The 15,173-nt window shown below is 41.8% G+C and overlaps 1 protein-coding gene across 1 annotated transcript in view; it reads left to right on the plus strand.

Moving 5' to 3' along the window:
• The first annotated feature begins 6,471 nt into the window (after positions 1–6,471).
• LOC129551813 (membrane cofactor protein-like) overlaps positions 6,472–15,173 on the plus strand; it is a 39,820-nt gene continuing 31,118 nt past the window's right edge. The window contains exons 1-3 of the mRNA XM_088845020.1: positions 6,472–6,514; positions 12,754–12,942; positions 13,280–13,382. Of these exons, the coding sequence (XP_088701146.1) occupies positions 6,472–6,514; positions 12,754–12,942; positions 13,280–13,382 (335 nt within the window). The remainder of the gene's footprint in view (positions 6,515–12,753; positions 12,943–13,279; positions 13,383–15,173) is intronic.

Consider the following 15,173-nt stretch of genomic DNA (forward strand, 5'->3'; position numbering starts at 1 on the left):
TTTTCTAGCTGTATTCCAATAGTTTGAAGGGGAAATAGAATTATTTCTGTATTTACACAAATACATATATAAGGGAGCAGAAGGCAAACGAGGCAGAATAGTTTATGATGAATACAATAGAGAATATCGTGTTTTCAGGAATGTTTTAAGTTATGCCTCCAGCTCTTTCGGGCGCTGCATTCCTTTTCCTTTACTATTAGGGTACTAGGTTAGAAAAGTTGTACAAAACGATTCATCGCCATCTGTGCTACCATCATATATAAACAGACTAATTCCAGACTCTGAAAATATAAACATAGGTTGTCCTTACAAGTTATTTAAAAAGTATATTCCATAAGAATGCTCAAAATATCATTTGACTTGGCCTTATTCCTGCCAGGTTACCTGCCTAAAACACATTTCCCCTTTCTTTCTATCTAAGCTGCATTAATATAGCTCAGAATTCACTCAACCATGAAGCTCTTCCAAACAATTCCAAAGTGATATCTTTCTTTGGAACTCATTGCATTTCCTCTCCATACTAGTTTGTACTTATTTTTAAACAATTTTTTTTAAAAAATAAGCCATTTTCCTTGAGTAATATGTGCTTATTATTGAACACACAGAAAATACAGAAAAATATAAAAATTATCTATAATGGCCTCCTTCCAGTGGTAGCATTCTTAAGCTTCTTTGCATATTATTTTACATTTCCAGATTTGTATCTTGAGATTATCCTGACCGTATAATACTGAAATCTTTTTAAAAATTTTTACCAAATGACAACCATTTCACCCTTTACTCAAAATTGTATATGAACACATCCCATAGTATTTGACGATCACGTCTTTTAATTGCTTTCTTTCAATTTCTCATTCATTCATTCTTCTAATATTGAGTAGTCATTTTAATTTACCACAGATTGTGCTTATGTCTTCTTTCCCATGCTAAATTAACATCTGTGTAAGGCTCAATTTTTTAAGATACATAATTTCTGAGTATAGACAATCAATGAGAAGTGTAAATATTTGAGAATGAATTTATCAAAATTGCAATTATTCCCCAATCTTTGGAAAACATACTTCACAGCATCTCAAGCTGTGCACCTTGACTACTGAGCGCCTTTCAAATAAAACAGCAGGAAGCCCTGGACAAATTTGTCTCAACGGTTTCTTTTCAAATAGCTTCTTTGTTCACAATGTTCCAAAGTAGCAAAGTTAATCATTTGCAGCAACATATGGTGGATAAAGATCGGGTCAGAGTCCTTGCAAAGTCTAACCTCTGTGCACCTAGAACAGGTGCAGGGGCAGAGAGGGCGACCCAGGGGCAGAGAGGGCGACCCAGGGGCAGACAGGGTGACCCAGGGGCAGAGAGGGCGACCCACGGGCAGACAGGGCGACCCACAGGCAGACAGGGCGACCCAGGGGCAGAGAGGGCGACCCAGGGGCAGACAGGGTGAAGAAGCAGACTCCAAAGACACAGCCTCACACTGGAGGCCACCAGAACATGTTCTGGAATCAGGCTCTTTTTATTAGTTGCTTAACTCTGAAAACTCTTTCCTTTGACAAAAGAAACAATAAGGAAAAGTCAAGTTAGCCAATACTCTCTCTCTTATCTACTCCGCGTCTTGAATCATGCTCTTTCCTGCACTCAACATAAGAACCGCCACAGGGAGGAAACAGACACTTCTTTTCAACTTATTTTGATAATGTATGTGTAGTCCTTGCATCATGATTATCAGCATAAAAAATTTGGGTAATCCATATGTCGATCAAGCTCTCATCTAGATAAAAATCTGTTATTTCAGTGTCCTTCCTTGACAAAGAAATATAAAGCTGGAGAACACCTTATATTAAAATGTTGATTGAAAAGGAGCCAATTCATGTCACCAGAGTAAGCTCTGAGAGTTATAAAGTGTAAGAAGTGACTTCACAGAGATGCGGACATGGACCCTCGAAGATGCCGAAGCTCTCCCGGCATGCAACGAAGCTCCCTGCTCTTAGTCTGGATTCTGGTCACCCCTTCACCCTTCTCTCTTGTGCTGAAACCAAACATTATCTAGTCAGGAGAAACTGCACTTGGGACTTATAAGTAATGTCAATTACTTAAAAGAAAGATGTCACCTAGGGTTTCTATTTACATGTTTGTCATCTTTCTTATTTTCAAATGTTTATAATATAGAAGGGAGTCATCAAGGAGAATTTAGAAAATGCAGGAATATTTAACATAACATGTACTTATATTACTCAATGATAACCATTATTAATGCTTTAATTTTCTTGTAATCTTTCTTTATATGTTTCTTTATACACATATACCTTTCTTAAATAGCTATTATCTTTATACAGTTATTATTCTTAAAGTTATTATTTTATAGATTTATAATATATTCCCTGTAGACAGACTAAAGTAATATATATATAGTGTATCAGTTTTTCACTTTCTTAAAAAATGTAATTGCAAGAGATCCATGATTTTTTTAAAACTTCAGTTATCTATGGAAATACTCTATGTATTAACTATGGATAAAATACTATATTGCCTAACTTTACTTGTTCAGTTCAGTCGCTCAGTCGTGTCCGACTCTCCGCGACCCCATGAATCACAGCACGCCAGGCCTCCCTATCCATCACCAACTCCCGGAGTTCACTCAAACTCATGTCCACAGAGTCGGTGATGCCATCCAGCCATCTCATTCTCTGTCGTCCCCTTCTCCTCCCGCCCCCAACCTTTCCCAGCATCAGAGTCTTTTCCAGTGAATCAACTCGTCGCATGAGGTGGCCAAAGTATTGCAGTTTCAGCTTTAGCATCAGTCCCTCCAATGAACATCCAGGAGTGATCTCCTTTAGAATGGACTGGTTGGATCTCCTTGCAGTCCAAGGGGCTCTCAAGAGTCTTCTCCAACACCACAGTTCAAAAGCATTGATTCTTCGGCGATCAGCCTTCTTCACAGTCCAACTCTCACATCCATACATGACCATGGGAAAAACCATTGCCTTGACTAGACGGACCTTGGTTGGCAAAGTAATGTCTCTGCTTTTTAATATACTATCTAGGTTGGTCATAACTTTCCTTCCAAGGAGCAAGCGGCTTTTAATTTCATGGCTGCAACTTTACTTGTAGTGTTGAGCAACTCTGTTCACCTCTGGCCTCACATTTTCTATCTGAAAAGCAGGAACTGCAACTATTGGTCTGGAAGCTATTCCTAGTGACAGCGTTCTAATTTTGTTTCATTTGCTTTTTGTATGGTTAAGCGTGAGATGTCAGTCAGTTTCAGTCTACGATGCAGGAGAGCTCGAAGCCTATACTCTCCGTTCTCTCCTCATTTTCTCATTGGCACTTTCACAAAATCTTTAGGGGACGTTGGAGGAACCACTAGTGTTTAAGCCCCCACTTCACTCAAAGCCTTGACTCTTAAGTTCTATTCCTCTCAGGACCTTAGGAAGTTTGCAGTCAATACCCCCCCTCCTTTGAACTCTGTCGCTAAAATCATCTCAAGGCTAAGGGTTAGACAGTGAACAGATTCACTTCATAGGTCAGCTTGTCTGCCTGATTTAGGAAAGTTTTCTGGGCATACACTTGTAGGTCATTCTTTTCAGAGGCAAATCCTGCTTTGTTCCCAGAACATAACATTATTAAAATCTCTCATAACCTTCCCAAGATTTGGTAAATCCACACTGGGGGAGGAATAGCAGAGACATGTTAAATGCATCTGACAGCAACACCCATTTATTTTATTCAGTATTTAATGGGTATTTGTTATGCACCTAATATAGGTCTAGAACTGTCTCAGTGTTGGAGAAACAGCAAGAAAACTATCTCTGCCCAATGGAACTTGTACAGGAAAATAGAGGACAAGGTTCAAAACCTTGCAAATGGAACCTCCTTTTCGTCAAATCAAAATAAGCAGAAGAAATCCATGTGAAAGTCTTTAATTTAGAATAATTTGATGAATCCCAGGTGTTGAAACTTTAGAGATCATAAGAACATTTCAGTAAAACCCAACCTTTAAATCTGATATACCAACTGAAACTAGAAAACCAAAATATAGCATTATCTCTTTCCTACCTTTTAAAAATCTGATGAGGAAACACACACAATTTACTTACAGACCTAAAAATACACAGGAAACTTTTTCTCAGTTTTTTTTGAAATATAATTAAATGGATTCTCCTTTCACAAATAATTGCCAACAATAAACCACAGATTATTTCTGTTACATCACTCTTTCACAAATACAAGAATTAAAAGAAATTTCAGTTCTCTCTCATTGTGTTTCCTTTCATTGTCTTTTTGATTATAACTCCCTTAATTGCATTATCATGGATTTTATAACCCAAGACACTAGGGTATTTCTTTTATACATCACACCCACACTTTGGGTTTTATATGCTCTTCCAAGAATTCAAAAAAATTGTGTTGGTCTGGGAGGAAGAAGAAATTCCATGGTTTGTGTATCCCAGAATATCTTTAGCATATTTCAGATATAAAACTGCTTAAACGCTTATAAAGTATAGTAATCCAAGCTGATGCATTTGACTTTTATGAGCAGAATTTTCATTTCCTAACCATCCTCTCATTCCTTTACTCTGTGTGATACAGGCTCTGTCCCAGCCATTCTATGAACAAAGGAACATTTGAGATGCAGGTTGCATGTAAATTCTTTTCTTTACCTGGTTCAAATGTAACATAGGGTCAATATAGAAAGCTGAAAAGCACAAGGAAAATGAAATATCCATAATCCTATCAACTATTACTTCATTTTGGAATATTTCCAGCTAATCTCTTTATGTGTATCAAGTACTATTTTTGTTTTAATAGAAGGAATGACAAAAGTTATGAAGTGGTTTGGAGTCTGTTTTGTCCACTTAAAATATATCATAGTTTCCCACATTGATATTTTTTAAGCTGCTGCACAGAATTTCATCCTTTAAATGACCTATCATAGAATCCTTAAGGCTTCTGCTAAGTACATAGGGCTTAAATTTCCCCAAAAAAACTATAAATCTTTGCTCACAGATGATTCTTTGGGATAAACTCTAAATGGGACGGCTAAATTGTTAAGAAGTCATGTTCACTTTAAAACTTGTGGCATATAAAAAGTTATGTTAAATATAAAAATTGGAGAGTACTGGTCTCCCAATATGTTTACTCACATTGGTTGCCCTTTTTAGCTTTTCTCAACTAAGAAGATGGAAATGTCAACTCCTTTTGTTTGCTCTTTACTGCCAGTCATGTTACTTTTGTCTTTCTTCTACTAAGCATACAGGTTTACTTATAACTTTACAAATAAATTGAGCTCACTCTTGATGTTGCAGCGTCGTTTGCAAGATTGTTTCAACAGAAAAGTTCTCCCGCTTGCCACTTCACCTAACCAATTCCTACCCCTCCCAACTCTAACGACAGTCATTGCTTCCAAGAATTTTGCACTTAATGCATCCTTGTCCTCACCTTTTCAATAAAAGTGTATTTCATCTTTAATAAAACATTTAGTCGTTCAATGACAAGGGTTCCTGCGAGTTGAAACCCATTATGCTAACGACCCATGTTATTTAATAATTTACCTTCCCGGGGCACTCTCTCGGAAATGTGTGGGAGACTGACTGATCCTAGCAATTGGGAGAGCAATGGGTAAATCTTTTCTGATTCTGAAATCTATCAGGCCATGAGAGATTTCAGTAGTAGACGCTCAACCACAACTATAATAGTTTCCTGAATTATCCCTGCTGCTGCTGCTAAGTCACTTCAGCCGTACCAAAGACTGAACAACGGACCCAGGTTGTCCGGACAGTCTGGAATGCCCCAGGTCCAGACTGCAGTCCTGAGCGGTGTCTGGCTGACAGTGACACGCTGCCTGGGCTTAGGTTTTTATCCTCAGGCCGATGCACTTGATTCTTTAACCCAGACTTCCAGAAAAGGGACAATAATGACCGCCCCAGCCCTTGACTCCTTTCCACCCTCCCTGCGCAGGGTGGTAACAGTCTGTTCACCAAGAGGCGGTGAACCAGATATTCCCGCCGAGTCGCCGCGGCTCTCGTTCACGTCTGCAAGGAGAGGAACCAGAGATACGCCGGGTGTCGGCAGAGGCGCTCCGACGTCTGCGCGCCCACGGGGAACCCTCCGTAGCGCCGCGCCCCGCCCCACGGCGCACGGACCGCCCCTACGGGCACTGGAACCTCCCTCCCCTCCGGGCGCCGGGACCGCCCCACCAGGCTCGGGTACGGCTCCCGGCGCCGAGGCCCCGCCTTGCAGCCCGCCCATTGGCCCCGCTAGACCCTAACCCCGCCCCCGGCACGGCCCAGCCACGCCCCCCGCGTTACCGCTCCGGACACCTTGTGAGTCTGGGGATTGTTGCGTCTGGCAACCGAGCTCAGAGTCCCGCCGGGCCGGGCTCAGCTTTCCCGCTGGTGTCCCCGAAAGTGATAGGCTTTCGTATCGCGCAAACCCCCTCCTGATCGCCCCGAGAGGCCCCTTTTCTGCCGCCTTGTAGGGATGCTTTCGGTGTTCCTCGTGCTCCTGCTGCCCACAGTCTCCGGTAGGAGCCTGCAGAGTGTGCCCGCTGGTGGGGAACCGGAGCGGCTCCGAGGCCGGCCGACTGGAACCGAGGGTGGGAGGAGATTCGCTTTTTGTCTCTCGTGAGAGTCGCGGGGCTGCGTCCACTAAGGAATTGGGGTAGAAAGCGTGACCAGAGGGGACCACGTAGCGCTGGAAGAGACGTCTTGCCTGTTGGTGCGCGCTCAGCGGTGCGGGGTGATGCGCGCAGCCGGAACTTACCAAGGGACAAACTGGGTCACTAGCAAAAGCTTGCAGGGTTTCTGGGACTGAGCCACTTGGGGACGGGCCTGCTGGCCTGTTGGTGGTGGTGATGGCTTGCTTTTGAGTTCCCAGGTGCCTGGGGATATTGGTAGGCTGGTTCTGTGGCTGTGTTATGTGTGGAGGGAGGGGACAGGGTGGGCAGGGAGGTTTGCTCTCTGTACTCTGGGCAGGTTTCTAACAGGAGTGGAGTATTTGTATCCCACTGCCCTGGGCTGGGGGAGTCCGTGCAGGGTGTTCGCTAGTGTGACTTATGTAGAAGTGGCCACCCAGCGGTGCCAAGTTGGGGAGCTCGTGTGGTGCATATAACGGTCAGGTGGGAGAAGCCGCTGTGTATTCTGCCTACATCCCCACGTTCCCAGCCCGGCTTGGTGATGGAGGCTGTGGCTCAGAATCCAGGAGGCAGCTCAAGAAGTCGCCATCCTTGTGCCCCGGGTCCTCATACCATTGACACTGGCAGCAGCAAGGCACCAGTAACCACAGAGGCATAAGAAGTGACAAGGTGGCCACTGGGCATATTATCCTGATAGAGGCAGTGGAGGGTGAAAAGTGCTCACTTGCCTTGATTACCAGAGGGAGCGCTGGACTTTCCAGGTGGCTCAGTGGTAAAGAATCTGCCTGCCATACAGGAGACACCACTCTATCCCTGAGTGGGGAAGATCTCCTGGAGAAAGGAGTGACAACCCACTCCAGTATTCTTGCCTGGAGAATCCCATGGACAGAGAAGCCTGGCAGGCTACAGCCGATAGCGTCGCAAAGAGTTGGACATGACTGAAGCAGCCTAGCGTGCATGCACGGAATGTCAAGCTGACTGTCGTAGGCAATGCAGAGCCCCAGCCACCCCAGGACCCAGTCTTGCCCACCAGAAGGCTGAAGACACAGCGGCCCGCATTAACCCTAGGATCCCTGGCACCCCAAAACCAGGTGTAGAACACGGTCTTGTCTGCAGGAGGTCAGCATCGATCCCTGACCTGGCCTAATCCGTGAAGAGAGGGACACCTACCCCAAGAGCCCCTGAGCCACAGCCCACTGTGAACACTGTGTGTTCACACCAACTCCAGGACCCTGCCCTGAAAGCAGGGTCCCTGGGGCCTGGTCCTGCCCACCTTGAGCCTTGGTAATGCCAAGACCCACAGAGCCCCAGTCCACCAGCAAGCTGACACAACCTCCAAGATACCTTGCACCCCTCAGCCAGCCATGTCAGGATCTGACCCTACCCATCAACTGGTCAGCACCAGCTATGGAACCCACCTGTGCCATGACCCCAGCCATCAGCAGGAACACCAGTTCTGGGGCCCCTGACCCTGCAGCTGCCACCCTGAGACCAGGTTCTATCTACCCCCCAACACACACCCAAAAAACCACCCACTCACGTCGCCATATCCAGCCACTTTGTGACCTGGTCCTACCTGTCAAAGGGCTGGCTCCAGGACTGGGATTCCCCTGACCTCGCAGCAAATCATACTAAGATCCAGCCCTACACACCAGTGACTAGCAGCCTCAACACAGAACAGAGCCTGGCAGTCATCCAGACCAGGAGCCCGCCATTCCTGCAGTCATGCCCACAGTAGTCAGACCACCACAGCAGAGGTGTTCGGACAGCCCAACTTACGATCTCTGAAGACAAGATATGGCTTGGCATTCAGTACCCTTCCTTTACGATTGATGATGCATCTGCAATCCAGTTTCATCTTCCCCACCAACTAGAATCTTCTTTATGTGGCATTTTTTTCAAGTTTGATAAAAAAAAAAAAGTGCAGTGTTGTAGGATATAGCTGTTCTTGCTCACGAGCATTGTATCAGCCTTTTAGAATGTTAGTTTATACAAACATGGACTTATGTCTCAGTGAAATTTATTTTGGTATTCCTTTTAAAGAGTAGTTCGTGTGGACAGTGAGAGAAGGGGCACGATGGTCAGGTTTCATTGAGGTCCCACTTTGATCAGAGACCATAATTATCCTGACGTTACCATCTGGGCACAGATCTGGGTTTGTGCTTGAGTGTGAGAGTTATTTTTAAATTTTGTAAGCAGGTAGAGAGTGCTTGCCCAACTTTTGCAAGTGTACAGAAGGTGAACAGTTCTCTTGATACGTATAGAGACTGTTTCATCTTCTTTAAACTCATCTGGAAAATTGAAACATTGGGGATTTTCTGAGTGAAATCTATCATATTCTATAATGGCATACTATACAATGCTTCTTGTAAAAGTATAGCATTGCAGGCCAATAACAATTGTACTGTAAACCATCTGGAAAAAAATCTTAGTCGAGATATGTTTACTTTGAAAATCATCACAGGAATAAAGAATCCAGTAGTATGAATAAGAGAAGAAATTATTCAGATACATGAAGCAAATCAAATACATAAAACTAACAATACTTTTATAATTTAATTATGGGCATGCTATTAACTTGATTTCTTTCTTGGTTCCAGGAAGCTCTGAATGATGTTATACATTTCTGTCTAGAATGGAATTGTATAGCATTTCTAGTCCATTTTTCCCCTATCGTAAAATGAGAACGTATAGCTCAAATTGAGTAAATATAACGTTATTAGTAAAATCCAACTCTATACTGATCATTAAACAGTGTTTTTAATAACTGCATCCTTTTTTTTGTTTTGTTTTTTGCTTTTGTTTGGGGCAGTTGATGGAGGTGCATTCATATATTCAGATCAAAATACTGGAAATGTTGAAAACATTTTGCCAATAGGTGGATTTCAGCACATGGTGTAAATGAAATGTCAGACAGAATATCAAGTGAGCAATCTGGAATTTAGAAGATGATGAAAAAGGAGAATAATATTTCACTTGTTCAGAGTTCTCTCTTGACTAGTCTGTCAATCTGAGACCTAGATCCAAGAAGTAATTACAGTAAAAGTTCCTCAGGGATCAAAATATATCTATCTCCCTTCTCCTTTAGGTCCTTAACCTTGTAGGAAAGGCCTGTGCATTCTTTTAGAGCTTTAGAACTTTAAATATCATAATATTTTACATCATTTCTAGCAGATTCATAAGATTTCCAAGAGCACAGATAATTGAAAGGAAGAGGACTTCTTGAAGCAGGAATGACACTGTTCTAGGGAAGAACCCCCCACAGAAAAAGGCCAGAGGTAAAAAATTCTAAAATCATAGCAATATAGTTGACTGTCAGGATACGTTGTATAAACAGCCCAAACAGTGACTGCAGGAAGCCTTTAAGGGCATGTACAATCCATTAATCAGCAAATGAAGATTAAATTATGTTTACAGTAACAGCCAAGAAACCAATTTTTTATGTAAGGTTATTCAAAGTAATAAAATTTGATATTTAAAGGGTATCCATTTACTTATAAAACATTCAATTCACTAACCTAGACAGTGTATTAAAAAGCAGAGACATTACTTTGCTGACAAAGGTCCATATAGTCAAAGTTATGCTTTTTCCAGTAGTCATGTACGAATGTGAGAGTTGGACTATAAAGAAAGCTGAGCGCCAAAGAATTGATGCTTTTGAAATGTGTTGGAGAAGACTCTTGAGAGTCCCTAGGACTGCAAGGAGATCAAACCAGTCAATCCTAAAGGAAATCAGTCCTGAATATTCATTGGAAGGACTGATGCTGAAGCTCCAATATTTTGGCCACCTGATGCGAAGAGTGACTCATTATAAATGATGCTGGGAAAGATTGAAGGCAGGAAGTGAAGGGGAAGACAGAGGGTGAGATGGTTGGATGGCATCACCAGCTCAATGGACATCAGTTTGAGCAAGCTCTGGGATATGGTGGAGGACAGGGAAGCCTAGCGTGCTTCAGTCCATGGGGTCGCAAAGAGTTGGACGTGAGTGACTGAACAACAATTCACTAATACAAAACACATCAGTTCAGTTCAGTTCAGTCGCTCAGTCATGTCTGACTCTCCGCGACCCCATGAACCACAGCACGCCAGGCCTCCCTGTCCATCACCAACTTCCGGAGTACACTCAAACTCATGTCCACAGAGTCGGTGATGCCATCCAGCCATCTCATTCTCCGTCGTCCCCTTCTCCTCCCGCCCCCAACCTTTCCCAGCATCAGAGTCTTTTCCAGTGAGTCAACTCGTTGCATGAGGTGGCCAAAGTATTGCAGCTTCAGCTTTAGCATCAGTCCCTCCAGTGAACATCCAGGATTGATCTCCTTTAGAATGGACTGGTTGGATCTCCTTGCAGTATAAGGGACTCTCAAGAGTCTTCTCCAACACCACAGTTCAAAAGCATCGATTCTTCGGCGATCAGCCTTCTTCACAGTCCAACTCTCACATCCATACATGACCACGGGAAAAACCATTGCCTTGACTAGACGGACCTTGGTTGGCAAAGTAATGTCTCTGCTTTTTAATATACTATCAAGGTTGGTCATAACTTTCCTTCCAAGGAGCAAGCGTCTTTTAATTTCATGGCTGCAATCAGCATCTGCAGTGATTTTGGAGCCCCAAAAAACAAAGTCTGACACTGTTTCCACTGTTTTTCCATCTATATCCCATAAAGTGATGGGACCAGATGCCATGATCTTTGTTTTCTGAATGTTGAGCTTCAAGCCAACCTTTTCACTCTCCTCTTTCACTTTCATCAAGAGGCTTTTGAGTTCCTCTTCACTTTCTGCCATAAGGGTAGTGTCATCTGCATATCTGAGGTTATTGATATTTCTCCCAGCAATCTTGATTCCAGCTTGTGCTTCTTCCAGCCCAGCATTTCTCATGATGTACTCTGCGTATAAGTTAAATAAGCAAGGTGACAATATACAACCTTGACGTACACCTTTTCCTATTTGGAACCAGTCTGTTGTTCCATGTCCAGTTCTAACTGTTGCTTCCTGACCTGCATACAGGTTTCTCAAGAGGCAGGTCAGGTGGTCTGGGATTCCCATATCTTTCAGAATGTTCCACAGTTTATTGTGATCGATACAGTCAAAGGCTTTGGCATAGTCAATGAAGCAGAAATAGATGTTTTTCTGAAACTCTCTTGCTTTCTCCATGATCCAGCGGATGTTGGCAATTTGATCTCTGGTGCCTCTGCCTTTTCTAAAACCTGCTTGAACATCTGGGAGTTCATGGTTTACATACTGCTGAAACCTGGCTTGGAGAATTTTGAGCATGACTTTACTAGTGTGTGAGATGAGTGCAATTGTGCGGTAGTTTGAGCATTCTTTGGCATTGCCTTTCTTTGGGATTGGAAAGAAGTTATATTTTTAAATACTTTAGTCCATGTTTATTTTGACCTATGAAATTCACAATGTTTATCTGATATTACCTCTTACCCAGTGTGTACAAAGTGTAGTACAGAAGGAAGGCATATGATCTCTGTCCTCTAGGACATTGCTTCCGAGAGGAAACTGAGCCTCAACTCTGGACGAGTAATCTGATCAGAGTGCTATATTCCTTACAAGACTTCTTAGGGAGAGGTGAGTTTTGAAATGATGACTTTAGAAAGAAGAGGGAAGGACACATACCTATAAATGCATTTTAAAACCCAAAATATAGATGCTATCTTTTCAATTGTATTGAATGAAAGTTCACCTTATTCCTCAACAAACCAAAAAAACTCATAGATGGTTATTTAAAGTAAGCAAGGCACATCCTTTGCTATTACTGCCACACGGGTAAAAGCATGGGCGTGTATGTGTGCTCAATTGTGTCCAATTCTTTTCGAGCCCGTGGACTATAGCCTGCCAGGCTCCTCTGTCCATGGGATTTCTTCAGGCAAGTATACTGGAGTGGATTGCCATTTCCTCTTCCAGGAGATCTTCCTAACTGAGGGATCGGACCCAGATCTCCCGCGTCTCCTGCATCCTCAGGCAATTCTTTACCACTTAGCCACCTGGGAAAGCATGAGACAGTCATTGAATCTTTCTATATATTCTGTAGTACCTACCTGAGGCCAGGCCGCAGTCCCTGGCTGATGAAAGAGTTAAAGTACTTCACTTGCATGTTCTTATTCTCTCTGTTCCTAGAGGCTTGTGATGATCCACCAAGATTTAAAACTATGAAGCTCCAGGGTGAGCTTAAACACAATTACTATCCTGGGGAATGTGTACAGTATGAGTGTCGTCTAGGTTTCAAGCCCAAGGTTCCTGCGCTCCCCAGATCTGCTGTTTGTCAAGATAATGATACATGGTCATCTCTCCAGGAAGCCTGTGTAGGTAAATAAACAAAAATGTTATATAGCGCTGGATATTTACACACATCTTAGTGTGCCTCTTCCACCACTTCAGTGATGATTTTATTGTGTGAAAATAGGTTTTTAGATATCTGTGTATTTGTTCAGGCTTTGAAAAGTCCCCAGGGAATCTTTTTCTTGGTAATTGTTTACCTGGGTAAATATGAATCTTGTTTGGCCATATAATATGGAAACAAAATAACAGTTAAGTGAATAATAATATTCCCATGAATTCAAACAAGCAATGTAGACTTTTCAATTTGATTTAAATCTATTTTTGAAATTAGTACAAACCAACATATTTGAATATTTTCTTTTAGAAAAATCATGTCCTAATCTAGGCGATCCTGTGAATGGCCAAGTTAACTTCGTGAACGGAAGTGTTCTGTTTGGCTCACAGGCTCACTTTGATTGTAATCTGGGGTAAGTAAGATGCTTGTTACAGAAAATAAGGTTCAGTATTACTAATTCCATTTTTGTTCTGCTTCTCTTTTTAAACATTTCTATAAACTAGATTTCATTTTGTTTTCTATGTGACAAGTTGTACTTGTAGCCAAACAATTATTGCACTATTTATGAAGACCTGAAAAATATGTAATTAGAAAGAAGTTTAAATTGAAGTAAAGCAAAACTGTATAACTTACCATGTGTGTGGTCAGTCAGTCAGTCATGTCCAACTCTTTGAAACCACATGGGCTGCCAGGGTTCTGCCAGGCTGCTCTGTCCATGGAGTTTTCCAGGCAAGAATACCTGGGTGGGTTGCCACTTCGTACTCCAGGGGATCTTCCCAATGCAGGGATCGAACCCGCATCTTTTGTGTCTCCTGCATTGACAGGGCATTCTTTAACACTTGCATCACCTGAGAAACCCATATAACTTACTATATGTAATAAAAAACCTATTGTATAAATTAAAAATGTAGTAATCATGGTAACTTTATTCTTGACAGTTGTTTAAAATTGCCAATTCTTAGAGTTGAAATGGGGTTTATGGAAATAGGAAGTAGAACTGTCAACCAAACATACTCTTATTTTGAGATAATCTGTAGTTTTAAGGACCTAAATTGATCTGCTTAGCCTGGATGATAATGTTGATCATAATCTCTTAATGGGAGAACCTTATTTTTGACGCTGCTACAAAGGAATGAAACATCTCAAAAAGGGGTACTGAGCATTTAAAAATCGCTTTTTTTCCCCCTACAGGGCTCCTTTAATGCTACATATTGGAGATACTGGGCATTCATTTTAAAATATGATTTTAGAATTCAAATGTAATACACTGGAAAGCAACAGGTTTCCTTAATATTAAGCATCTTTGCCTTTGTTCATCTCAGAGGAAAGTCTTCAGTTTGTCACCACTGAGTGTGATATGCTGCTGTGTGTTTCTCATGTGTGGTATTTGTTACCCTGAAGTGGGTTCCCTCTGTTCCTAGATCGTTGAATAATTTTTATCATGAAAATGTAGAGTTTTGTCAAATGCTGCTTCTTCATCACTTGAGATGATCACGTGGGTTTTGCCCCTTCCTTCTGCTGATGTGATGTATTGCATTGATTGATCTTCATGTTGAACCATCCTAGCATTCCAGGAATAATTTCTGCTTGGTCATGGTTTTTAATCCTTTCCATATGCTGATGAACTGTATTACATTGAGTATTTTTACATCAGTATTTATAAGGAATACTGTTCTGTAGCTTGGTTACTTGTAATGTCTTATTCTAGCTTTGGTGTCATTATTACACTGGTATCATAGAATAAATTCAGAAGAGTACCTTCCTCTTCAGTTTTTGTAAAACTGTTAGAAGAATTGGTATTACTTCTCTTTTAAATGTTTGGCAGAATTAAACAGTGAAGACATCAGATCCAGGACTTTTTTTGTTATTGGGAAAATTTTGATTACTGATTCAATCTCTTCACTAGTCATAATCAATTCAGATTTTGTATTTTTTAATGAAGTCTTGGTAGAGTTTGTGTTTCATGAATTTGTCTTTTATATCTAGGCTATCCATTTGTTGCATAAAATTATTCATAGAAGTCTCATAATATTTTTTAATTCTGTAGAACTAAGGGAAATATCACCATTTTCCTTTCTGATTTAGGTAATTTGGATCTTCCTTTTTGTCTTAGTCCATCTAGCTAAGGGTATATCAGTTTTCTTCCTCTTTTGGAAAACCAACTTTTGGATTCATTTGGTATTCTCTACTAATTTCTCTTCTG

This window comes from Moschus berezovskii, chromosome 17, assembly GCF_049115385.1.
Source record: "Moschus berezovskii isolate FMDL1 chromosome 17, NW_MosBer_1.0, whole genome shotgun sequence".
NCBI classification, from domain to species: domain Eukaryota; kingdom Metazoa; phylum Chordata; class Mammalia; order Artiodactyla; family Moschidae; genus Moschus; species Moschus berezovskii.